General features: G+C 36.0%; 1 protein-coding gene across 1 annotated transcript in view; it reads right to left on the bottom strand.

The window, feature by feature from the left end:
• LOC139717115 (scavenger receptor cysteine-rich domain-containing protein DMBT1-like) overlaps positions 1-25761 on the bottom strand; it is a 36862-nt gene extending 11101 nt beyond the window's left edge. Inside the window, exons 1-8 of the mRNA XM_071628620.1 lie at positions 25752-25761; positions 24721-25102; positions 19438-19742; positions 14685-15071; positions 13270-13285; positions 12774-13075; positions 11491-11757; positions 10291-10452 (exon numbers count right to left, since the gene is read on the bottom strand). Coding sequence (XP_071484721.1) covers positions 10291-10452; positions 11491-11757; positions 12774-13075; positions 13270-13285; positions 14685-15071; positions 19438-19742; positions 24721-25102; positions 25752-25761 — 1831 coding nt within the window. The remainder of the gene's footprint in view (positions 1-10290; positions 10453-11490; positions 11758-12773; positions 13076-13269; positions 13286-14684; positions 15072-19437; positions 19743-24720; positions 25103-25751) is intronic.
• Positions 25762-26106: the final 345 nt, after the last annotated feature.

Here is a 26106-nt window from a genome sequence, read left to right as displayed (position 1 = left end):
CCGCTGGCATGGCTGAAATTTTCAATGACTTCTTCTCTTCAATTGGATTTCTAGTAAATCTTTTAGTGATTTTTTAATAATAATTAATAATAATAATTGCATTTTCGATACACCTAACTCCAAAACTATATTTTTTGACCCAACATAAAGAAGAAATAATAAAGATCGTTGAAAATTTGAAAGAAGGAAAAAAGTCCTGGCCACGACGGAATTGATAACCATTTGATAAAAAACATAATTCCCCAAATAGTGGATCCCTTAGTAGACATTATCAACTCATCGCTTACAACTGGCCATGTGCAAAATAGTATGAAAATTGCGAAAGTAATTCCTATTTATAAGAAAGGGGAGAAGGATGATGTCAATAACTATAGACCCATATCTTTATTATCTTCTATTTCTAAGATTCTCGAAAGAATAGTTTATATCAGGACAGCACGTTTTCTTAAAACCTGCGACATATTTTCAAACTTTCAATTTGGATTTAGGGAAAATCACAGCACAACACACGCACTACTCGCCCTCATCGACAAAGTCACACACGCACTCGAAACATTTTCACACACAATAGGTATCTTCTTGGACTTCTCCAAGACCTTTGACACGATTAACCATGGAATACTTCTCGCCAAATTATCCCATTATGGCATACGTGGAAAGGCCTTGGAGTGGTTCACGAGTTACCTATCAAAAAGATCCCAGTTTGTACATGTCAACGGCTTTGACTCTCAAAATAAAACTATTGCATGTGGTGTTCCACATGGGAGTTTATTAGGCCCACTGTTATTCATTATTTATATCAATGATTTTCATAGATCCTCGGAGAAACTATCACTCATATTATTCGCGGATGACTCTAACCTTTTTTTTCCCCACCCTGACCCAAATATCTTAATAAGAACAGTAAATGAAGAATTGAAAAAGGTTATACAATGGATATACGCAAATAAATTGTCACTAAATATTCAAAAAACTAAATTTATGCTTTTTAGTAACTCTTTAGATAGCCTCCCAGGCAATATAACATTTGATACTACTCCCCTAGAAGAAGTTTCTTCCTTTAAATTTCTTGGTGTTTGTGTTGATAACAAGCTTTCATGGAGGAATCATATTAATAATATATGTAAAATTATCTCACGTAATATTGGCGTCATGAACAGATTAAAATATTATCTTCCTTCATCTGCATTATTAACTCTTTATTCTAGTTTGATATTACCTTATTTAAACTACGGCATTCTTGCTTGGGGTAATACATATCAGATATTACTTGATAAACTTTTTTTTATTGCAAAAGAAAGCGCTCAGAATTGTTTTTAATCTACATACCCGAGAACATACAGATGCTTTGTTCTTTGACCATGAAATACTAAAAATAAAAGGTTTGTATGTGTTCCAACTTGGCCAGTTTATGTTTAATTATAACAGTAATATTTTACCTAAAATATTTTACGACTCATTTCATCGAAACAGTCATGTACAAAACTATCCCACGCGACGATCCGACGAATTTCATCTTCCATTAATGAGAACCGCACGTGCTCAAAGTACATTTCTTTATACCGGACCCAAACTTTGGAATGATCTAGATAATAGTTTAAAAGATTCCCCCAAATTCGTCACATTTATATACAAATTCAGAAAACACCCACTCTCTACTTATAATTCTACATAATTCAAATTGTTTTAATTCATGCTAGAGCTTTCACCTGTCCTGATGTCGCAGCACTTGGCGTGTTCTGTATGCAGACCTCTCTTCTTTCTTCTCTCCTCTTCCTTTCTCGTCTTTTGTTCTTCGTGGACTTGTATTGTTACCGTCTTCTCTCCTCTCGGTACTGTCTCGCGTCTTATATGTGTGTGGGTAATGTGTGTACGAGTGTGTTGTCCTTGTCATATTTTCCCGGTACACGTGGTTCAGTGAACAGTGTCCGGGCATTAGCATTGATATTCTATTCTTATTTTTTTTCCCGACCTGCGTATCTCAATATAACTGCATGTATATCTTTACAAATGACTTAGATAATCTATATCAAATATAATAGCTATAAAAAACCCTTGAATAATATATTATTTATTCATAATTTTTCTAGCGATCCACGTCCCACAAGCTTTGCTTTTTAGTGGATCACTATTTTCCATAATCGAATCTATTTTCCGCACGCCCACGAAGTATATATGTATATTGTTCCTCCAAATTATTGTATATATATATATATATATATATATATATATATGTATATATAAAAATATATGTTGTTATATAATTTATCTCGGATACTACATGAATCTTTTGCAAATGTTTGAACAATATTATTTCATGACATGTATACTTTGTACTATGTTTTGATTTTCGTTGATTGGAAATAAACTATGATTGAATTGAATTGAATTGAATTGAATTGAATTGAATTGAATTTGATTTGATTTGATTTGATTTGATTTGATTTGATTTATTTCTGCTTAATTCCGTTACATCAGATAACAAACAGTATATCAACACATACTAGTAGTTTTTAGTACAAAACAAAACAAGTACAAACAGCTTAGGGAACTTAAACAGAAGGGTTTCCAAAATAAGCCGGGACTTGACGGTATGTAGACCCTATACTTAGCTACTCTGGATAGAATAAGGGATAGAGAGAGAAGGAAGGGATAGGGGAAAAGGGAAAATTACAGAGTGTATGTGTACTACTCCAACTACTTTACAATAATAGTAATGGTAATAAATGAGTCTGCTATCAAAGTTAACACGTTCAGTGGCCTTTGCCGTAGTAATGACAGAATATGCACAATGAAAAATAGTAATAATAAATACAAAACATTCCACATGTTTTTATCTGACATGAAATAACAAAATGTATCGTGGTTATGCTATAGGACGATAAGTGAACCATTTTGGGGAAAATTATTTCAAGTACTCATCAATGCGAATGAATATATGAAACATGAAATATTTGAATATAGAAACATTTTTTTATCATATATATATATATATATATATATATATGTGTGTGTGTGTATGTGTGTGTGTGTGTGTGTGTGTGTGTGTGTTGAGATTTCACGTATTGGCTCCACGGAAAAATGAAGAAACAAACTGGTAATTCATTTTTGGCCAATAAAGCATAAGTTTTTTCGGCTCAAATTTTCGGCGTCCTCCGCCTTCTTCGGAACTCCCGAAGAAGGCGAAGAATGCATTACCAGTTTGTTTCTTTATATATATATATATATATATATATATATATATATATATATATATATACATACATATATATATATATAGTCATTTACCTTGGGCTCACGGAGACCGCTACTGACGGTTTCACGTCCTTTCGCGGGACGATCTTTAGGCGGTAGCGGTTTCCTTGCGCCCAAGGTCAATGACTATAACGCTCTGCTATATATAAACTTTTTCCTGAATCCTTCACAAACTCTTCGCACTTATATATATATATATATATATATATATATGTATATATATATATATCAAGAGATTTTTGAAGATGGTAATTCTTTATTGCTAAAATCGTTAAATAAGGGCCTACTTTTAAAATCAATATCTAGTTTTTATATTTCGAACAGCTGCTACATGTAGCCGTAGAGTGACTGCGACTTTATAGTGCCATTCTAAAGGAAAGAGTATTAACTTACAAAGTACATGAATGACATTCGATAAATTCTCTGATACTACTTCATTTGGAATTGGAAAAATCGACATGAAACCAAATATTGAACTGCGATTATTAATTCAAATGCAGCCCCCACCATTCAAGAAACATGTTCAATCAAAGAAATATGACCGATCGACAATAGTTTTGTCAGTTAAGTGCTGGCATTTAACCTTCCTTTGTGTTCAGGTAATGAAACAGACACGTCTCACAAGTTGTTCTTTTTTTCACATCTTAAAAGATATTTTGCTCCTGGATGTAAGCCTACAAATCTAGACTTGAGTCGTAATTCAAACATTGAAGACAAATTCGATGGTACAAAGAATCAAGATGAACTTACGACAAACAGCACAGTTTGGCATCAAAGCTGTGACAATAAGTAACAGCGCCAGATTAGAAGGTGAGTGTAGAGACGCCATGTTAACTTTCATGGCCACTGACTAAACCCAGTGTGTACTTTGGAAGCGCGTTGTGCCTCTACTAGATATCCATAGCCGATAGTGTGCGTAGCTATGGCATAGAATCTTCTCCGACCGATGTGGTGCAAGAATGTAATTTAGTGCGGGCTTGTCATCACATACAGTGTACTTATACCTCTCTTGTAGAAGTATTTTATGACGTACCATAGATAATGTGCGATAAAACCCAACGTTATTTTTTCAATGGAAGATAACACAGGACAGATCCTATGGGTTGAGAGGGGAGGGAAGGAACGGATGAAAGAGGTAACGTCACATTATTTCAAAGATATTTGTGACAGGAATGAGCTAGAATTGAGAAATGTGCATCTTTGTCTTTTTTATTTGTTTTTAAGAGCACATAGGAAAGTGAAAGGAGTTTGTTTGTTTTTTGCTTGTATTCCTCTTCCATCTTCGATATTCCATTGCAAGAAATATGTAGTATTTCCGCCAGTTGAAACGTGCACGCAAGAATTGTTGATTATTTTCTATATTTGATAATTTTTAACGAACATCACTAGGCCCACATTGAGAAACTACAGTTAAGTTGAGATTTAGCTACATATTTCCATTCGCTCTTGACTGAACTTTAAGGTTTAATTTTATTTTCTGTTTACCTCTTTGGAAAAGGAATACAATATAAGAAAATTGACTAATAGTAAGCACGTTCCGGACCCGACATCAAGAGCATTTTTACCAAAATCAACTCAAGTAGCGTTCTTCTTTTTCGTCCTTTCTCCTATGAAAACAGAAGAATTATATGAACATATATATATATATATATATATATATATATATATACGTATATATATATATATACATATATATGTATATATATATATACAAATAAATAAATATATATATATATATATATATAGAGAGAGAGAGACAGAGAGAGAGAGAGAGAGTGTGTGTGTGTGTGTGTGTGTGTGTGTGTGTGAAAGTTGCTAAACCCCTGGGCCGTCACGTCTTAGTAGTGTGTAGTTGAGAGTGAGGAAGAGGTGGAAGACATTAACTTTTGAATCCTCAAAATGTAATTTAAATATACTAGAGTCTTCGGGCCCTGCCCTTTATCAAGACTGAGGAAGATATATATGTATATATATATATATATATATATATATATATATATATATATGTATATATATATATATGTATATATATATATATATACTAGGTGTTTCAAAAAACATTTCCCACTTTTGATTCTTAATAATTCAAAAACTATATATCAGATAACACTGTCATTGATATGAGTGATAGCTGAATAGTGTACAATTTTGTTGAAGGTAATTTGAATGTGAAAGCATAAATCAGTTTCAATAAATCTAAGATTGATTTTGAAGTAAGGTTTCAGATTTTGGTCAAATTTTAACCCTCTGTACAAAAAAATAATGAACTTTGCACAGGAACCAATGATGTGTATGTGAGTGTGTGCTGACTATGGCCCTGAACAATGGACATGCCTAAAACCACCTGTTGACTAGGCGTCAGTCTCGCGCTCCCAGGCACATGAATGCTTAATCAATAATTCATGTGGATTGCCCTGGGCACTGCTAGTCTGAATTCATGCACGGTAAAGGGTAAAATGTATGCACATGGAAAAGGTAAGCACATGTTTCCATGTGCTTGCAAACACCTGATTTCATTCCAGCTGGCAATCATTTTGAAATTTTGCTTCACATATCACTAAATTTGGGAGATAAATAAGCATAAATTATCTAATCTATTATCATTTTTCGTTTTTTCGATAAAAAGAGATCATTTTTGGTAAAGAGTTTAGCAGCATTTATCATTAGGGCGATTTGTTTCACAGTAGATTATATTTAAAGCTCCATATACACAAGTGTATACTCTAATTGATTTTCTTTGCTTCCTGTCACCATGTTTACGATAGAACAGAAGGTATTCATCGTAATTTCGTTTTTTAGAAATAGGGAGAGCACTGTCACGACTCAACGACAGTATCGGCAGGCGTTTGACTTTACACAGATACTGCCAGATGCTGAATATAGACTAGCTGTGATAGTGAAATTTCTCATGAATAAATAATGAAGCATTCAAACCCTGGCCATTGTTCAGGACCATTGTCAGGGTGTTAACCACACACTCCCATACACACCAATGGACCCCTGTGCAAAGTGAAATTTTGTACAGAGGGTTGAAAATAGAGCGAAATCTGGAACCTAACTGTGAAATTCATCATGAATTTCATGAAACTGATTTATGCTTTCATATCTAAACCACGTTCAACGAAATTGTACACTATTCAGCTATCACTCGTATCAATGACAATGTTATCTAATACATAGTTTTTGAATTATTAAGAATCAAAAGTGGAATTTTTTTTGAAACACATATGTTTATATATATATACTGTATATGTATGATATATATATACATATACATATGTATATATATATATATATATATATATATATATATATATATAATTATAATACATCTGTTAAATAAACACCTACACAGGTTATAATAGCGTCGTTGAAAACCGTTAGGTCAATTCTCATCTGTAATACAAGTAATATTCAGATTTCATGCATGTATCCCTATCAATAGGCAGATATTCTATATATGCCATCACAACCATACAAATGAAGACTATAGCCCTACACCCAAGTCTACTGGTAGAATTCAAAGAATACTATCAGGCATGCACTTTACAGTCTCATACGAACTGGAATGGAATATCTGCGACCCCATCTATATAAACCACATTTTACCTGCCTATTGTTGCTTACATAAACAGATGAATAATTAATAGACATTCTTGCTATTCAGACATGAGATCCATCAGTTAATCTGGTGTTTCTGCTTGCAATCCAAAAAAAAAATAAATAAATAAAAAAGATGCAATGAATGGAAGACAATATGCAGTTAAGAAAACAATCTCTTGGGCTTTTTATTTCTCCATTAAAAATGATGAAGCTATACATAATAGCCTTTATATGTGCCATATTGTAAGCAACAGTGCTGACCACGATTTGCGATATTACAGAAATGACGATTTGTATTAATTTGTATTTTTTACTTTGAAATTACGTTTTAAATCTATTCATATATGGATATAGCATGTATAGAGTGAATCGTGGAAAACGAGTTTGATTGCCTATTACATGTATTACATCAACTTTGTAATAATCATAACCATAGCACCTTTATCTATCGTGTATATTTTTCTTTAAAATCCAGTGACCTTAAAACGTTTTGAAGGGATTTTAAATCCTCCTCCACTCACTGAAAACTTCCGTTATACCCTCCTCCTCCCCTTCTTAAAGTTCTTTAGTGAGATGTATATGATTTGTGAGGAGGCGTAAATATTTGCTTAAATCAGGGTCATAAATTCTCCACTAACTTGCCTCACGAAGATATGAAACATTGTGGTAACAGGGTCAAACAGTGAAGCACCATCAATTTATGTAGGTAAAGATCATAACATGCACGTAGAATGGAGACAATATAATTGTCTATAACAATAACAATCCTGATTATTTTGCACAGGGTAGAGTGCGAATGGTGTATTCAAGAACTTGCCCAATCGCGCGAAATCTTTAGGAGGGGTTCCAAGTTTAATGCAACATAAAGCTTACCATTGGCTTTAAAAAGCAAAGACCCTATCCTGTATCCTGCACGAATATAACTGCATCAGACAGTTTATAATGTTTGTCTGTATCAAACTAATTGTACGATCTTTTTTGGGGGGGGGGGGGAGAGGGGGTCACATTATGGATACATTGCAGTGATATTTCAACTGAAACCCTCATTGATTAGTCATGTAACTTGCCTTTGAGAAATACTGGAATTCTTTCTATGTTTAAGAATGTTTTCCACTAACATTCCGCAACAATGTATATGTAACTTTTATTTAATATACCCTTTGAATCCGGTATTCTAAAATTGGGGGAATAAAATACATAAAAGGTTTACATCGGGTTTTTCGGTTACAGCTCGTTATTCCGAAGGTTCGTTATTCCGAATTTCATTTTCGGTTACGAATCTCCGGAATAACAAACCTTTGGAATAACGCCACAAATGTTCGGATTAAACGAACCCTTTTTCATTTTCGGATTAACGAACCTCTAGGTATAGGGAATTAGTGCGTTTCAGATTAACGAACCTTCGGAATAACGAACCTTCGGAATAGCGAACCTTCGGAATAACGAACAGCACGCGGGTTTTTTTTTTTTCGGTGCTAAGATTCTTCTTATCCAGGAACATACTATTAGAATCGGGTGTGTAGTATTTTGCGAGGGTGATAAAAAACATATAATTTTGTTTGAAGTCAAGTACTCAAAATAACTGAATCTTTATTAAACGATTCAATTAATTTGTAACAGTGCCATGCACATGTTTTAACGTACACTTAACTAACATTAATCTATGGAGCAAACGATGATGAAGATTATATTACAGCTAATTCCCGCACTTTCCACTAAACATTGTCATTGAGGTAATAGCTGCTTACACCATAATCCTCGTGACACTTTCTTCTCTAGTCTGTTTTACCGCAACACAATAACATACATCCTTGTGATCGTTTAGAGTTAAAAGATACACATACAACATAACTACTTCATCATCTTTCATAGTGTTACTTTGTCATTTATCATTATTTGACCCCCCTCCCCCTAAACTGATATCTTGTCCACGAATAACCAAATAAGACATTACGAAAATCGTTGACAGGAAACCGTGACATGAAGGTATTTGCATGCACCTCAGCGGTAAAGGTTTATTCATCTGTGTATCCTGAGTATAAGCCTAGTACACCAGAACAATTCATTAATATTTCTTTCAACGATACGAGCTTTGTGATCCAATTGAATATACATGTATATCAGTAAAGAGTATAGAATGCTTTGCTATTAAAGTTAACAAAAACGAAAATGAAAATCAGAAAGTCCGCTTTGTTTGTTACTCCTTCCTTCGTGGTTAGGACTCCAACCAATCAAGGTTTGATGCTCATCTTGATTTACATTTTCACAGCTCATGAAAAAGGCATATAGATATTAAAATCAAGGTTTTCAAAATAACAATATGTAGCAATTTACGTTGATATGACGGTCATCCAACAATAAATGTGGATTTAACTGACAAGAGTATCGCAAACATTTTGTGTTGTTACTTAAAACATGTTATTCAAAGCAAGACAGCTTTAATATACGGTTGAAATACATTGAAAAACGCTGATCGCTCACAAAGTTTCACAGCTTTTTTTTCTCCCTGTCTGGAAAAAAAAATGGCTCATGTCACATGTCTCTTGATTTCTGATCAACAAAGAGTAACTTAAATGAAAGAATAACTTGTCAGTTACATACAACTGAACCCCACATACAAATGACATATTCACAACTTTGTGATTAACTTTATATGGAAGATGCTGTGCTCACGAGTCAGTAATAAAGAAGTAAGAAAATCCTGAAAGTAAGGTGTCGATGCTGGAAAAGAGAGAAGGCATGTTTGTTTCTGTTTTGTTTCGTTTTTCATTTGTTTTCAATCAGTTTCATCAAGCAATCGGTTTACACAAAATATACAATATGGGTTATCTTCAGTTAGACCGTTTCTATTTGATACGTATGGCTGCATTACTTTAACTTTTTGCAGCATTTTTTTTATTTGATTATTTTGTTAACTGCATAATGATAATATCCTATCTAAACAAAACTCTGAGTAAAATAAGACTTCGTATTACTTCTTCTCAATCCACGTACATTAAACCTCAATCACTTCACATCTTCCTAAGACGTAGCCTTCTATTTTGTCACCTTAACTTCCGCATCCTTTGAGTAAACACAAATAACATTAATTCCTGCCAAGCACAGTCACTTTCTTTGACACGTATTATACTTTTAACCTTACAAAGTAGATAGTGTCATTCCATGTAGAATAGGAAAGACGTGATACAATACTACAGTTTTGAATCAAAAAGTATACGTAATGCTACGAAACCAATCACGTTTCACATCGCGATACGAATGTGTATTTCGACATTGGTTGAGGAGAGAAAGAAACGGAGTTTGGTTAAAGAAATTGAATTTTGCTGGTTGACTTTCTTTTCATTCATAGATGATTTATTCAAACATGTAGTGTGGCACCATTCTTTAAATCGACGTATTTGATGCGTCCGTCGAAGGGGGCGCTCGTCAAACTTGTTTTCATCTCCCTGCATCTTATGATGGGTAGTGACCGGCAGCATTTCACCATTCGGCACAGGACCGAGGTTGTAATCACAAAGACCAGTGCAAGGGCGATGGAAAGTCCACAGGCAACGGCTAGGGACACTACAGTCGTGCCGTTCTCAGGAATCACGACTGCACAAAAATAACAGATTTAGGAGATTTATACCAAAACCTTGTCTATTCTTTATCATACAGTTGGGTATATAAGTTACAATGTACATTTACAGTCTCTTGAGGTGCAAATACAATGTATCATTCGCAGTTACATGTGTATACGTATGGTTTCTGTGTACAATTTGGCAAAATACCAATTTTCATCCAGTATGTAAATGCTGAATTTTTCCCCTTGATGAAAAGGCTTTTTTTTTTTTGGATACCTTTGCATCCATTTTGACTATTGTCGAGCGTTCCTGTATTTTAAAGACAAAAACAAAATTTGTGACTTCTTTAATTTGCCTAGGGGAAATGAAAGCAAAATCCATTGTTGTCTGAATGTGTTCTGCATGGTGTATGGTGAGGTGTGCATGTGTGGGGGTTGGGGTGGGGAGTTTGTTGCGTCGCCACCTGAGAGTCCTTGCGAGTTAAAGAACTGGTTTAATTCGTTCCAGGTAGCTCTAACATCAGCTGGGAAAGCTTGCTGCAAGTTTTAGAAACTATGCAGTAATTGCTAAGGGGGGTAGTGAGAAATACAGCTGAGAGTTTCACCATTTTGTAATCCTTTTTGATAACGCATGTACTTTTACAGTGGCGGGTCCTGGGGGAGCGCACCGGACGTCCCCCCCCCCCCTATTCTTTGTTAAAACAAAAGAAATAAAGAGAAAAAAGGAGGGGCGCATGCCCCTTTAATTTTGTAAAGACGCCCCTTCCCCCCTTTACGGAATTCCTGGATCCACCCCCTGTTTTACCGGCTGTGTTAGAGTTGCAATGTAAAACAGTTAGCAATAATGTGGAATAACCCGTGTAAATGGTGACATAAACATGCAGCCTAAATATGTAAAAACAATATAAAAATTTCAAAGGACATGATTTATGAAACAATATCATGTACTCTCATGGAGATATGAACGATATTTCTCATACCGCAACGAATCGCTGCATTTGCACTGTTCATCTTAGTGCAGATGTCAGGTGAAGGATTCGCGGGACACGAACTTAAAGAGCGTTCCCAACCATCGCAGTTGACGTACGCAAGATGAAACGGTCTGCTGCCATTGACTCGAGGAACGCTGTAGGCCTGAGCACCGTACGACTGGTAACCGAGCTGTCGACACGCCACCTCTGCATCCCGCGAGTCCCAACCACTATCACACACAGTACCCCATTTTTCCTCGTGAAATATCTCCACCCGACCTTCGTGGTACGTAGATCCGCCTACCAAACGAATCGGCGCATCGTAGGTAATGGACCAGGGTCGTGTAGAAGGAACCTCAATATCACCTGTGTGGACGATACGATGAAAAGAGGGGGAAGTTGTCAGTTAAGGGTGAGGAGAGTAGAAAGCAAGAAAGGTATCTCAAATCAGTGTCAAATTCACTTTTAAATACTGTTTATGGAAAGCCTCAATCGTGGAGACTCGCTTTAGCGCCTGGACGAGAAAATAACTTCGACCATTAAACTTCACAAAAGCTATTTGCTTCTGGCTGGAAGGCATGAAAGTGCCTTTCAGTGGGATGTTAAAAACTCGCCAATCTACCTTCTTCCCATAACAAGGTGACCGAGACAGTGTAGCCATTTATCTCTCTCTGCCTTTCATTTTAAAACAAGGAACATTTATATAATATGCAACAAGACAGAAGTCCTCGCTTGAGCTTAAAATCGCATGATATGAGCAAGTCGCCCATAAGCGTAGAAACTTAAACCAGTTTTGGGAAGTTATTTTCTCCTCCATCCGGATCTGATCTATAGTGTGTATAATATCTCTTGATCATTCCTGTACAATACAGACAGCTGGATTGGGTAAGATGCCCAGGTTGTTTCATAGCCTGCCGTCTAGACAGTCTGTCCTTTCAGTAGTTTGGTCGACTTTTGTTTGTACTGTTCACGAGGGTGTTTGGGAGTTCATCTCACTGATTGCATGGAGTTTCAGCTATTATTACAGGTACACGATTTTACACCATTTTTTCCATTAAAGTGAAATGAAACAGAAGAAACTGAATCATTTCCAACATCACTGCCATGTTGATACTTTTCAATGATCAGAAGGGGAAGGGTCGTATTTTCTGATTATCAACCACAAGTATAGCAATTAATCAAGATTATGAGATTGTGATATGACGACTTCACCTCGTATCATTTGAATATTTTGAACCAAATGTCTGATCCACAAATTCTTTCTTTATGTTTGATTACCTCTAATTATAAAAAAATATATGAACATTGGGGGGGGGGGGGGACTGTACTACGATCAAGAGAGAGCGGTTTTATCAACAGAGAGGAGCTCGAACAAATCGCACATTGAACGCCAGCATCATCCTTGTGGCCACAGTCGTTGTTGTACCATCCGTTGGAGGGACACCTAGCTAGACTCGACTCCCAGCCGCTACATCTAACGTTGTCAAGTAGAATGAACCCCGATCCTTCTCCGTACGTCCCTCCTCTCACAGCCCGTGCGTAGCTTGTGGAATATCCGAGTTGTCTGCAGACGACCCGGGCATCATCGTCATCCCAGTTACCATCGCACACTGTGCCCCAATCTCCATTGTAATTGATCTCAACACGACCCTCGTAGTACGAGCTCCCTCCGACAAGGCGGATGCTGATGGGCGTGGAGGTGGTGGCCGGGTCTTCATGCGGATTGTTCCTTGGAATGTAAGTTGTGAAGTCATACCGATCTGAAGAGACAGAGGAAGTTCATACTGGTGAAATGGTGTTTATTATAAACTAAATACCATAAACTTTAATTCCAATGCACCCGTGATGTTTCATAATTATGCTGAAATATCAAAAGACCAGCCTTCAAGACCGTCTACATTATATTCGAGAAAGAATGCGGTGCACAACAGCATTGATTGGATCACAGTCTCGTCGTGTCGTGTATTTTGTTTACGGAAAGCTATCTAATACTTGGTCTTGTGGGAGGCTTGGCTGCGGGGGATTGTTTCCCCCCTGACAGCCTGACATGAAAAACGGAGGCAGTGAACACCAAGACTTCATTATCAGTCACAATCACCAAATTACCAACTCTCCAAGGATTGCAAGTTGTTTTTGTCTATATTAGCATCTAACATGGATTAGCTTTCATGTATCTGGATACCTCTTGCGAGAATTCGTGTTTGTATCCCTTCTGATAGTCATGGAATCATCAATATTATTCGAAACCTGAGAACAGTTTGATCTGAAATTATAATGTACACGATGGTCTATTCTTTTTTTTTTTCTTTTCTATTTTTGCAGTTCTCTTCAATTCGTATAGTATTGCATCAATTTTAACTGGCATTCATACTCTCTGAAACTCGCCGAGGTTATTTCGATGAAAAAGATACGATTATTTCAAATCAATATTAAAGCAATTATAGGCAAATATCAATACTGCCAATCATTAAATCATTAAAAAAAAACAATTTCTCTGCCGTGTAATATCAAAATATCTTTCTTTCGAGCATGAGCAACACAGACGATGTTTTATCAAAAGTTTTGGTGTGTTTTATGTAAGTTTCTATTTCCATCTCCTTACGTATTTCTTCAGAGCTTTGGTACGTTAAGAATTTTGAAACTCCGATGTCCTGACTTAACAGACCTTATAGCAGCAACGACACGTCAACGTCCGAAGAAATTCCTCCAAAATTCCAATAAAACCGCAAGAGAGAGCAAAGGGTACCGTGAAACACGACGAAAACCTTATCGGGGAGCGTATTTTTTATTTACACGCAAGGTTTCTACAACCACGCCTACCTGCCAAATGAAATAATACAGAGCGTACCATTGTGGAAGGGATTCAAAGTTTATAAGATGAAAATCGGTTTCGGAATGTAGAGATATCCAAACACAGAGTAAAACACAGCGATCCTATAACAGGTTGGTTCCATCTTTTATTAGGATTGCCCTGTTTTGCATATCTCTCCCTTTTCAAAACCAATCTTCATCAAATAAACGTTGAATCGCTTTTGAAATTCGTGCTCTTTCATATTTCAGAAGAGGTTTCTCATTATCTCACCAAAAACAAAAAAGTTAGAAACTTGAAGCTTGGTCTCAATCAAAACTACACTATCCCTTTAACAGGCAAGGTAAAATGATTACAGTAATAATGATGGTAATAAATAAATAAATGAATGAATAAATAAATAAATATATCCTGATATTACCCGGACGTTGCCGCGATGGTTCTTAGTTTGAAAGGTTCTGTTAAAAAGGGGCTTTAGTCTCACCACATTGAACGCCAGCATCATCCTTGTGTCCACAGTCATGGTGGTACCATCCGTTGGAGGGACAGCTAGCTAGACTCGACTCCCAGCCGTTACATCTAACGTTGTCAAGTAGAATGGATCCTGATCCTCGTCCGTAAGTCCCTCCACTTACAGCACGTGCGTAGCTTGTGGAATATCCGAGTTCTCTGCAGACGACCCAGGCATCATTGTCATCCCATTCGTCATCACACACCGTGCCCCAGGCTCCATTGTGATAGATCTCAACACGACCCTCGTGGTACGAGCTCCCTCCGACAAGGCGGATGCTGATGGACGGGGAGCTGGAGAGGAAATCGGTCCAAGGAGGATCGCGGGTCCAAGGACGATCAGTTGTGACGTCATACCAATCTGAACAGAGACAAATGAAGATCACTCTCATAATTATCTCTGATGCTCTAAATGTTATCGCAAGACAGTGACGTATTCAAGAAACAATACAGGGCATAGCAGCTATTGAATAGATTGCAGCTTCTAAATGTCGTGAACTAGTTTACAGAACGCGTTCTACAGGAAGAGTTTGTTCGAGGCTTGGCTACAATTATTACTTATTTTCCTTCACTGAGACAAAGAGGAAGGGATAAAAGACAAAGTCAGTGAATACCAAACTTTACGTCACAGCAATCAGTAAATTACCATTTCTTTTACAGGGTTGTAAACACTTTTAAGCCCGAAATCATGAAGGTGGTACAAGTTAATGAAACTATGGTTTAAACCATGGAGCGCCAAATGTCGCATGGAATATTTCGTTACGAAATAAGTCATTTCGTCGATGAAATGATTATTTTGTAACGAAATGACATCATTTTGCAACTGAATGAACATTTCGTCCACGAAATGATAATTTCGTTAACGAAACGGTCATTTTGTAGTCAAAATGACTAAGTTTGTAACGAAAAATTCCATGCGACACTTGGCGCTCCATGGCTTTTTGTACATGGTTTAAACCATGGTTTCATTTGTACCACCTTCGTGAATTCGGGCCCTAATGTCTATTTCACTTTCGTTTGTCCGACTTTAGCATATATTGGTAATATAGATCCAGGTTATATACCATTTTTTTTTTCAATTTGTCTAAACACCTCTTACGAGAACTCATTTTTGTAACCCTCCCAATGGATATGCCTAGTAATAGAATCATCCATGACTGTTCGAAACCTGAGAACAGCTAAATCTAGTGTGCGCGATGGTCTAAGCCTTCATTTATTGAGACAAACAAGCAAATATTTTATTTTGTATCTCGCTTCAATTCATATATCATTGCATCGACTTAAACTACCATTTTCCCACAGTTTATATCAATTCCCCCCCCCCAAAAAAAAAAACACACACAGTACAACAACTACATTATGTCAAAACATTAAGCAACCATAGGCATACATGTCATTTTTTAAAATGAAGCATTCATTGGTATTTGCAATGGGATATTTGTTAAGTTAAACTGTATGAGTGTGTTATCTCAGGTCGGGTGCCCTGGTGCTCTGATTTCTGCTCTCATTTGGAGAGGATTTTACCGACTTTTTTCAGGTTTCTGTGTCATCAGTATATTGTAAATCAGCTAATTTCAATCCCTGGAAGATGCAGGACATGTCTAAAGGAAGATTATGATTGATTTTACCTGATAATTGTGGTTTTTTTTTTTTGCTGTTTTTCTTATCATGATTGCTCTTGGTTGCCATAAAACACAGAATATTGATTGATATTCAGTTTTGTTTGCGACCCAGTTATATCTTTGTCTGTGGGTTTCAGATTTTTTGTGTAAGACATATATAACATGAACTGATTAGTAATTTTATAGTTTTTTTTTCTGGGGGGATGTTTATGCCTTAAATCATGCCTTGCATTATTTGATATTACTGTATTTATGACTTTTGGCGTGTGATATATAATGTATATTGCACAGTGGTGTATGTAATACCACACAAGGGAATTTTAAAGAAAGTGCTGGGTTATGGTAATCTCAGGGTAATGATGAAGTTAAAGTTTTGAAATTATTTTTATATTTACAGTGTATTGAAGATGGTTTGGGGGATGTTGATGATACTTGCTGGCTTCATACACTGCAGTGCAGTTAGAGGGGATATTTGTTGTTGAGATGTACTCTGATAACATTTTTTTTTGTATACTGGATTTTTTTTTCTTTTCTTTTTACGGGGGGGGGGTGGAAGGAATACCCATTTGCCACAATGATATTTTTTGCTTGTATGAAGAAAAAATCCCTTGGTGTACACGCTTAATTCAAAATTGTATTATTTCTTTTCTTTTATGTTCAACAGTTCCCTGATGTGCTTCCTTAAGTTGGTTGGAGAGGCCCAAGGGTCATAGTGATTTTGATTGCTTTTTTCCAACCCGGCTCCTTCGGGAAGCTCAACAGGGAAAGCCTGACACTTTGTTTTCTTGTGTTTTGTTTGTTTATTCTGTTTCTCTGTTATCACTTGTATTGTTTTGCAAATGCCGAATAAATAATAATAATAATAATAATAATAATAATAATAATAATTAATCCAAATACTGAAGTCCTATGGACGGGTTTTGCTTTGGTGCACAGATTAATTGCAAAACCGTTTGCACATTAGGCCTATCCTTTGTGATTTTCAAGCTCATAACTATCTAAGACACGACACTAACAGTGGGGTATCTCAATATTCTTGTGTTCTTACATTAAATTTACATCACTGATATCATAGATATGGTTTCGACCACCTCCTACATGTTAAATATTTCCTAACGACGTAATACATTCGGACATTATGAAAGAAATTCTTACAAATCGTATTTTAATCAAAATATTTGTGTCGCGTGTCCTTCGTGTCCTTTTATTCGAGTAAACTTCGTAATAAAGATTCACATCTTCGAGTAGTCCTCGTGGGAATTCGGATGCCATCATGTGCCCTTCTGTAGGCGTCATACCTGCTTTGGCCGATGACAGGCTTTTTACCAACTTCGGGGCCGGGTCATTCACACGAAACTGAAGACTGCCATATTAGTATTGCTATCTTGCGTCAATTACGGGACAGTGTGACGCTTCCCTAGTCTCATACGGATCAAAAATGGTATTACAGTGCACTCCCGTTATAACGAAATGCTCGGGACCGGCAGTTTTCTTTCGTTATAACGAAATTTCGTTATAACCGAACAAATACAATATATAACGAAAACAAGGAACCACGTATATATATCATAGTATGTTTGCTGAATACTCATGATACACTGGAAAGCAATGTGAAATGTGATGGGATAACTGTATTACAATAATAAACGCATGTTCTCCTCAGATTCGTGCGTGACACAAGGAGCAAACACACAGTGGTGTGAAGCGTTCACCCGTGCAGAGACGCTATAAATGCTTGTTCCGCTACGTATATTCGAAAGCAATTCGCATTTCGTTATAACGGAGCACATTTCTTTTGTTTTTCTTTGTCTGTGGCGCTCGGAAAAGACTTCGTTATAACGGAAATTTTGCTATAACCGTGTTCGTTATAAGCGAATTTTATACCATAAACTTTAATGGTGATGATTTTGGGACCAGAAGATTTACTTCGTTATAACGAAATTTCGTTATAACCGTGTTCGTTGTAACGGGAGTGCACTGTATACGGCGATCCGTTCTATATAAACTACACATCCAATACTTACCTACCTGCAAAAATATGCTTTTATACAGTGTTTTGTAAAAGTATATTTTTCTTTTTTTATTTACACGTATAGGCCTACTGGGTCCCATCCAAGTCGAGCTCTGCCAGGATGGCAGTGCTCTGTGTGTTTTCCTTCCTCCTTAACAAATATACACGATGCAATATTCCTACTCTTCTAGTAATGATATGAGCAACCGTGTTGATCCTGGTAGCTGATGTTACACTATTCAGTTGCTATTGACAATTAATTCATTTCATTTATTTCCGAATTCTTATCAAAATGCAAAGACCAAGGCAAAAACAATGATATTTATTGCATTACAATGTAGGCTTACATGATTAAAAAAAAATGAAAACAATGAGAGAGAGAGAAGGAGAAAGAGAGAAGAGAGGGAGAGAGATTAGAAATGAAAAAAATGAGAAAATAGTAGAGCCAGTACCAGCAGAGACCATTTGAGATATTTATGTACATTTTAAGATACACTGAGGAAAGGGATAGCAAGGGGGAGAGAGAGAACAGGCAGACGATAGCAAGAAGATGAAAAATGCTGCAGACATTATGTGTATATTTATACATTTCAGCGAAGATTACTTATTCAACAAATATCTGTTATATTTGAGCTTAAAAGAGGCAAGGGATGTAAATTCACTCTATCGGGCACGGGATTCCAAACATGTCTAAAAAGAGGTAAATATAGGTCATCAGTTTTTTATACTATTATATCTCACAAGTCTTTTATTTATTTGGATTCCATTTTTTTAAAAACTTTCATCTAATCATAACAGAATCTGGAGAAAAAGGAAATGCAAAAATAAATGGAATGAACCGAACCAAACCAAAGGCTCCAAACATTTAACATTGCACCAATTTTACCTAGCAGAGATTCCAGAATGATCTCTTCCGTTTCTCCAGGAAACTAATATCTCTGCTGTATCTCGAAATTCCTTGCATTCGACAATGAGCAACATTAACGATGTTTTCTTCATGGTCATGATGTTGTTTTCATCAATTTCTCTTGCCAAATTGTCAAGAAGAACTGCACATCTTTTACATGTCAAGTATTTAGAAACTCGTGTCTCACCACATCGAACGCCAGCATCTTCCTTGTGTCCACAGTTATGGTTGTACCATCCGTTGGAATAACAGCTAGCTAGACTCGACTCCCAGCCGCTACATCTAACGTTGTCAAGTAGAATGGATCCCGTTCCTTCTCCGTACGTCCCTCCAATCACAGCCCGTGCGTAGCTTGTGTGATATCCAAGTTGTCTGCAGACGACCCGGGCATCATCGTCATCCCAGCTATCATCGCACACCGTGCCCCAGGCTCCATTGTGATAGATCTCAACACGACCCTCGTAGTACGAGCTCCCTCCGACAAGGCGGATGCTGGACGGGGAGGCGGAGGTGTATTCGATAATGGAACGATCCCGGGTAGAAGTATAAGTTGTGACTTCATACCGACTATCTGATAAAGAGACAGAGGCAGTTCACTTATATACTCATGATTCTCCTAATACCATGGCAAAGACAATATGAATTCAATTGACATTTTCTCTGTGAATATCAGAGGTCTTCATCTCAGAGTTAGCTTAGAAATATAAAAATGCGAATATATTCTTTATTCAAGAATCGCATTCATCTCCTCAAGATGAGTTACAATTGGCAGACAATTTTGAAGTGGTGTGATATATTTTTCATATGGTACCTGAAATAGCGGATGAGTTACGAGTATAGTCCTACTGTGTAAAGACTGTTTGCTGATTGTCATCAACAAACACTACCATGATGATAATGGACTAGTGCTTATATTAACCATTTTGTTTGATCATGAGAAATGTACACTTGTTAATGTATGGACCAAATGTTGATGACGCTTTATTTGTTTGTTTGTTTGTTTGTTTGTTGTTACCAACATGTTGGAAAAATCTGAATTTGATTGTGGATCTATACCGTATGAGGTGGTGATTTTACCTGTGCTTCAGGTGTTGTTAATAGGCAAAGAAAAAAATGGTGGCAGGACAACCTCTCACCGCAACCTGCGGATAATTATTTAGAAATCTTGAAAAATATACATGTGTATTTGCTTTCGAGATATTACATACACACACACACACTAACACTAACACACACACAGATATGTATATATATATATATATATATATATATGTATATGTATATATATATATGTATATATATATATATATATATGTATATGTATATATATATATATATATATATATTATGTATATATATATATATATATATATATATATATATATATATCGGAGTCTCAAGTACGCCATGGATCCAACGATTACAAAAATGTTTATTACAAAATTTTCGGTCTGCCTCAGACCTTCGTCAGTGCAAAGACAATGATGAAAATGATAAACATGAATCATAACAACAATGCTATGCGCGTCATGCGCATAGGGCGTTGCCCGGGAGCTGCGTTGTCAAGGAGAGCGCTGATACGTATAGGGGTATGGTAGAAAGTGAAATCTCAATGAAGACTGAACCCAGACTCAACCAAAGTTTCAAGTGCTTGTTTGAATCATACTATGCTATATATACTATTTATAAAAATACATTGCTATATATACGTCCTTGTAATAATAGACTTTAGCGATTCTATTTTGTAATAAAAAATTTTGTAATCGTTGGATCCATGGCGTACTTGAGACTCTTTCTTCTAATAATTACAACATTCGAAGTCCAACACGTGGAAAATTCCAAGATATATATATATATATATATATATATATATATATATATATATTAATCTATCTGTATATCTATCTGGATATATATATACATATATATATATATATATATATATATATATATATATATATGGTTGTCTAGATTTTTTTTTCTTTTGATGTGAATTCAATTTGGTCGCACATGCAGGTTGATAACTAATAACTCATACTGGGGCTTGAAACCGCCCAATCCGTATCATCTCTTATTTCTCTGTGGTCAACATTGGTGGTAAATAAAAATCAGGTCATGGTTTTTCGAAGTTTAACGCATCCCTTTTACAGAATGAAAATCATATTGAATTTATTCGGAATTTTATTCAGGAACATAAACTTCTGTTCTCTGAACTTAGCATCCAAATAATTTTTTTTGGGCAAATTTTCTAAATGTTAGAAAAGATCAGTTACTCTTGTAGTCTATTAAGAAAGCAAACCGAGCAAAATGTACAAAATGGTCTACTCGATAAAATGGATAATTTAGAATCTAATTACGTTGTTCGTCCTTCCGATTCTCTTCTCCAGTAAATATGAAGCATATTAAACTCTGTAGAGATGAATTACATGTTTAGCATGAAAAGAAAATCTATAATTGTTATGGTTAGATCCAGAGGAAATTGGGTCAAAGAGAGTAAAAAGAATATGCGATACTTTCTTAATTTGGAAAGGGGAAATCAAAGACAAATACTTATTACTAAGATTTGTCATGAAGATTGTCAGTTCGATGCATCTGCTTGAAAATTATAATTGGAATACTGCTGAAAACATCATAATGAATTGATTTTTACCTCTTGTGAGCACCCACAAGTAGAGTTTGAAAATTAGTTACCAAAATGATATGCGAAATATTAAATCGGAATGCATAAGAACATTTCGAATGTTTGATCACACTAAATCGGTGTTTAGAAAATCTTAAAATTATGCAAAAAATAATAAAACTCCCGAAACCAATGTGTTCCTTGTGCATTTTACGGTCCTTTGAAGATCTGGGAGAGGCGCTTTTGAAAACTTTTAATTTCTCTTTTTTTTCTAGCAAATTGTCCTCTGACTACCGAAAAGCCATTATTCATCTTATTCCCCCCCCCAAAAAAAAAAAAAAAATAATAAGAATTTATTATTTTTTTTTCTTTAGGAATTGGCTACCGATCTCCATTTTGAACGCGGACAGCAAGCTTATGGCAAACCGCCTTGCTCAAAGGCTTAAGAAGGTTTTGACTGATATATTTAGTTCTGATCAGACCGGCTTTATGCAGGACCGTGTTATTTGTGAAAACATAAGATATTCGTACTATTTTAACTGACACTGAGGCCACGGGTTTTCTGGTTTTATAGCAGATCCAGAAAAGTAATTTGACTAACGGAAATGGCCCTGTATGTTTTAAGCTTTAAGACTTATTTCATTTTTTTCATACAGATTTTGTAAACCGATACTTCTTCTTGTGTTCTATAAATAATTGCCATGCTTCTGAGTTTTTACCCTTTATATAACGTTAAAGATAATAGCTACTGACACGACCTTTAACTTTAAAGATATAAAATATTTTCTGATATGATCAACTGAGAGTTTTCTGTGGTTTTGTATAAGCCATAGCAAATCAGAAATTATAACTTTAACTTATTGTAAAGCCCATCCTCCAGATGTTTCATTTGTTGAATTTACATATTCAACAAAGCCTTATCGCCTACTTAGAAAACTTTTCATATTCTAATGATTTATTTGAGTTAGATTTCAAGCCTAAATTTGAAGCACTAAAAAGCATTCTGAAAATATGGGTTCCTAGAAATTCAACTTCAATAGGGAAAATTACGGTTGTTAAATCATTTTGCATTTCTGAAGTTATATTCTTACTCCCAGTGCTGCCCAAGTTTTCTGATGAAATTGAGTCTGTGATATATTCCTTTATATGGACCAAGATACGTGATAAAATCAGTCGTAAATGATTATTGGGAGGATTATAGCTACATATACGAAATCAATGAATACATGGCAACTTTGACAATATTGAGTGGGTTGAACGAATATTGAATTCTGATAGTAGAGGCAACCTGATTTTTTAGTACATTGTATTTATTTAGCAATGAAAGACCTTGACGGAGGCATATTTTGGATTTGTAACTTTGATAAATGACAAAGATAAATACGGAATGTCGGCAATAATGTATTTATTCATTTTCATGAAATTGTTCCGTCGAAATGTTTTCATGAGGTGTATTCACATCAGCCCGATGTTTCGAAATAGCGCGCTATTTTCTGACTTGGGAAATTAAAAAAATATCTCGAGCTTGGATTTTTATCGGGCTGATGTGAAAACACCTATGGAAACATCTCAACGGAAGAATTTCATGTATTTGAACAATTACACAGTGCCCGGTGCATGCCATAAGGATTAGAATAAACATTTGCTGTCGGGCGGAAGCTCAGTGATATAGTGGAGATTACGCCTCCTGATGAGATCAGGAGGACATAAGTTCGAGTATATTATGTACGCTCATGTATTTTATCATGGCTACTACTAAAACTGATCAATTCAGTGCTGATTTACGTAGATGTAGGGCAATTTGTCAATCAGTTGCAATGACGTATTTATACGAAAAAAAAAAAATTGCCTACTACAGAGTTACTTAGTCTTTGCCAAGAAACGCTCCACCTCCACGTTTAATCCGGGTTATCTTGAATAATTCTTGCATCAAGGTTAGTGGAAATGTCATTGTTAAATCTAATCTGATGAACAAAGATGTGATAATTCATTACTTGTTATATTAACAGGATGTTTTTAACACATTCTCAATTCATAGATAAATGGAGATATGAGACATGTGCAATTGATTTGAATTCTTGGATTTTACCTTGCCGTTGTGATAATTAGATGTGTTTAGAAGAAATGTGTTTCGAACAGCCATACCATATAATTTAGACATTCATATCTTCGGTGTTTTCTGTGTTTTATATTTGAGATTATGTTGGACTGGCGCAGTTTACCCTATAACATCATTCTGCCTAATGTACACTAAGCTTTGATTTGTTTTTGTTCTTTTTCTATCTCATGACTATCCTTTAATCCTGAACCTGGAGGGAAAAATACAGAACTAGATAAAACAATAAACCCATTGCTCTATTAGCATTTAGCGTAGCACCATTCCTAAATGCGAAATCTAAACTTAGTGTAGAGTCTAGAATTGTCTTCCGTTTCTTATGTACAATGAACAATGTCTTTGCTATTGAAATATCTGGAATCCACCCATGAACGACACAGTCAATGCTTTCTTTGAGTTTTTTTCCAGTTTCTTCAGTTTCTGTTGCAACACGTCAAGTATTTCTGTACAGCTTTCGCACGTTAAAGGGATAAGTTCGATGGAGATGGGGCTAAAGGTTTCCAACGATTTTTGATGATGATGATTTGAGAAAATCCTTGGGAAATATGAAAGAGGACATAATTCTCAGAGTAATTCAAAGTTCATTTGTTGAAAATTTGGTCTTGAATTCCATTAAGATTGTATGCTCTTTAACATTTCATGATGTATTTTCTAAGCATATTGCAAAAACTTAAAGGCTGAATGCTCACCACAACCAATACTATATCGTATCATCTATTCAAGTATTTAGAAACTCGCGAGTCTCACCACATCGAACGCCAGCATCTTCCTTGTGTCCACAGTTATGGTTGTACCATCCGTTGGAAGAGCAGCTAGCTAGACTCGACTCCCAGCCGTAACATCTAACGTTGTCAAGTAGAATGGATCCCGTTCCTTCTCCGAAAGTCCCTCCACTCACAGCCCGTGCGTAGCTTGTGGAATATCCGAGTTGTCTGCAGACGACCCGGGCATCATCGTCATCCCAATAGTCATCGCACACCGTGCCCCAGGCTCCATTGTGATAGATCTCAACACGACCCTCGTGGTACGAGCTCCCTCCGACAAGGCGGATGCTAGCTGGCGGGGAAGTGGTGGTGTCACGGTTCCAGGGATAATAGGTTGTAAAGTCGTACCAATCTTAATAGAGACAGATGAAATTCACTTTGAATATAATTTATAATGCTGTTTATTTTACACGGAGTTAAAAACATACTTGTGATGCTGTCGATATCATCTTCACTTCAAGACGGTAACAAAATACATTCAAATCATAATTACAGGGCATATCAACACTGAATAGATAACATTTTTTTTAAACGTCGCTTACTCTGTTTATGGAACGGGAGCTAGGAGGAAATTTTGTTCGAGGCTTAATACAAATGTAATCTGTGGGGATTATTTCCTCTGGATGACGGACGACAAGGTCCCACTCCCATCCCCCCTCAAAAAACAAAACAAAACAAAACCAGAGGCAGAGAGTATCATAACTTTTGTCATAACAATCAGCAAATCATTAACCCTCCCATGATCGCAGTCATTTTAGTAAATAACTTTTATTTGTCCGACTTTTAACATCTTGTTTATCCAGCTACCATCCATTCTCCAATTATCTAAATACCTCTTGCGAGAATTCTGAAAGTAAATAATGCCGTACGAAACCTGAAAACAGTTCAACCGAACGGGAGGTATACATGGTCTATAAAGCGTCCATTGATTAAATCAAGTATTTCAATATATTGTGACACAATTTTTTTCCCGACTCGTCAAGCATTACTGAATAGGTTACGCTCAACCATTATTATGTAGCTCCGTGGTTCAACACGACCCTCGTGTCAAACATGAGTTGCCTCTGACAAGGCAAAATGCCATTCCGGTGATAGTGAGAGTTGTGACGTCATAATTTTCTTGACAATCTGATTAGAAACAGAGTGATTGTGTTCTACGATGTTGCTTTTTAAAACATTCTGTTTATTGAGAAAATAAAGATAGTCTTATAATACACTGAATGAAGGAAAAATAGAATACATCTACTATATGACAAAAAGTCCCTTATTTGATTTAATAAAAAAATCATTATACTTCATAACCATAACTACTCGATAACAGATGGATGTTATCTTGCTCGTTTATTCTTTACACGA

This window comes from Diadema antillarum, unplaced genomic scaffold (genome assembly GCF_040938485.1).
Source record: "Diadema antillarum isolate AM-2024a unplaced genomic scaffold, OU_Dant_1.0 scf00000071, whole genome shotgun sequence".
In the NCBI taxonomy this organism is placed as follows: Eukaryota; Metazoa; Echinodermata; class Echinoidea; order Diadematoida; family Diadematidae; genus Diadema; species Diadema antillarum.
The sequence above is the reverse complement of the archived record's forward strand: the minus strand, read 5'-3'. Positions and strand labels throughout refer to the sequence as shown.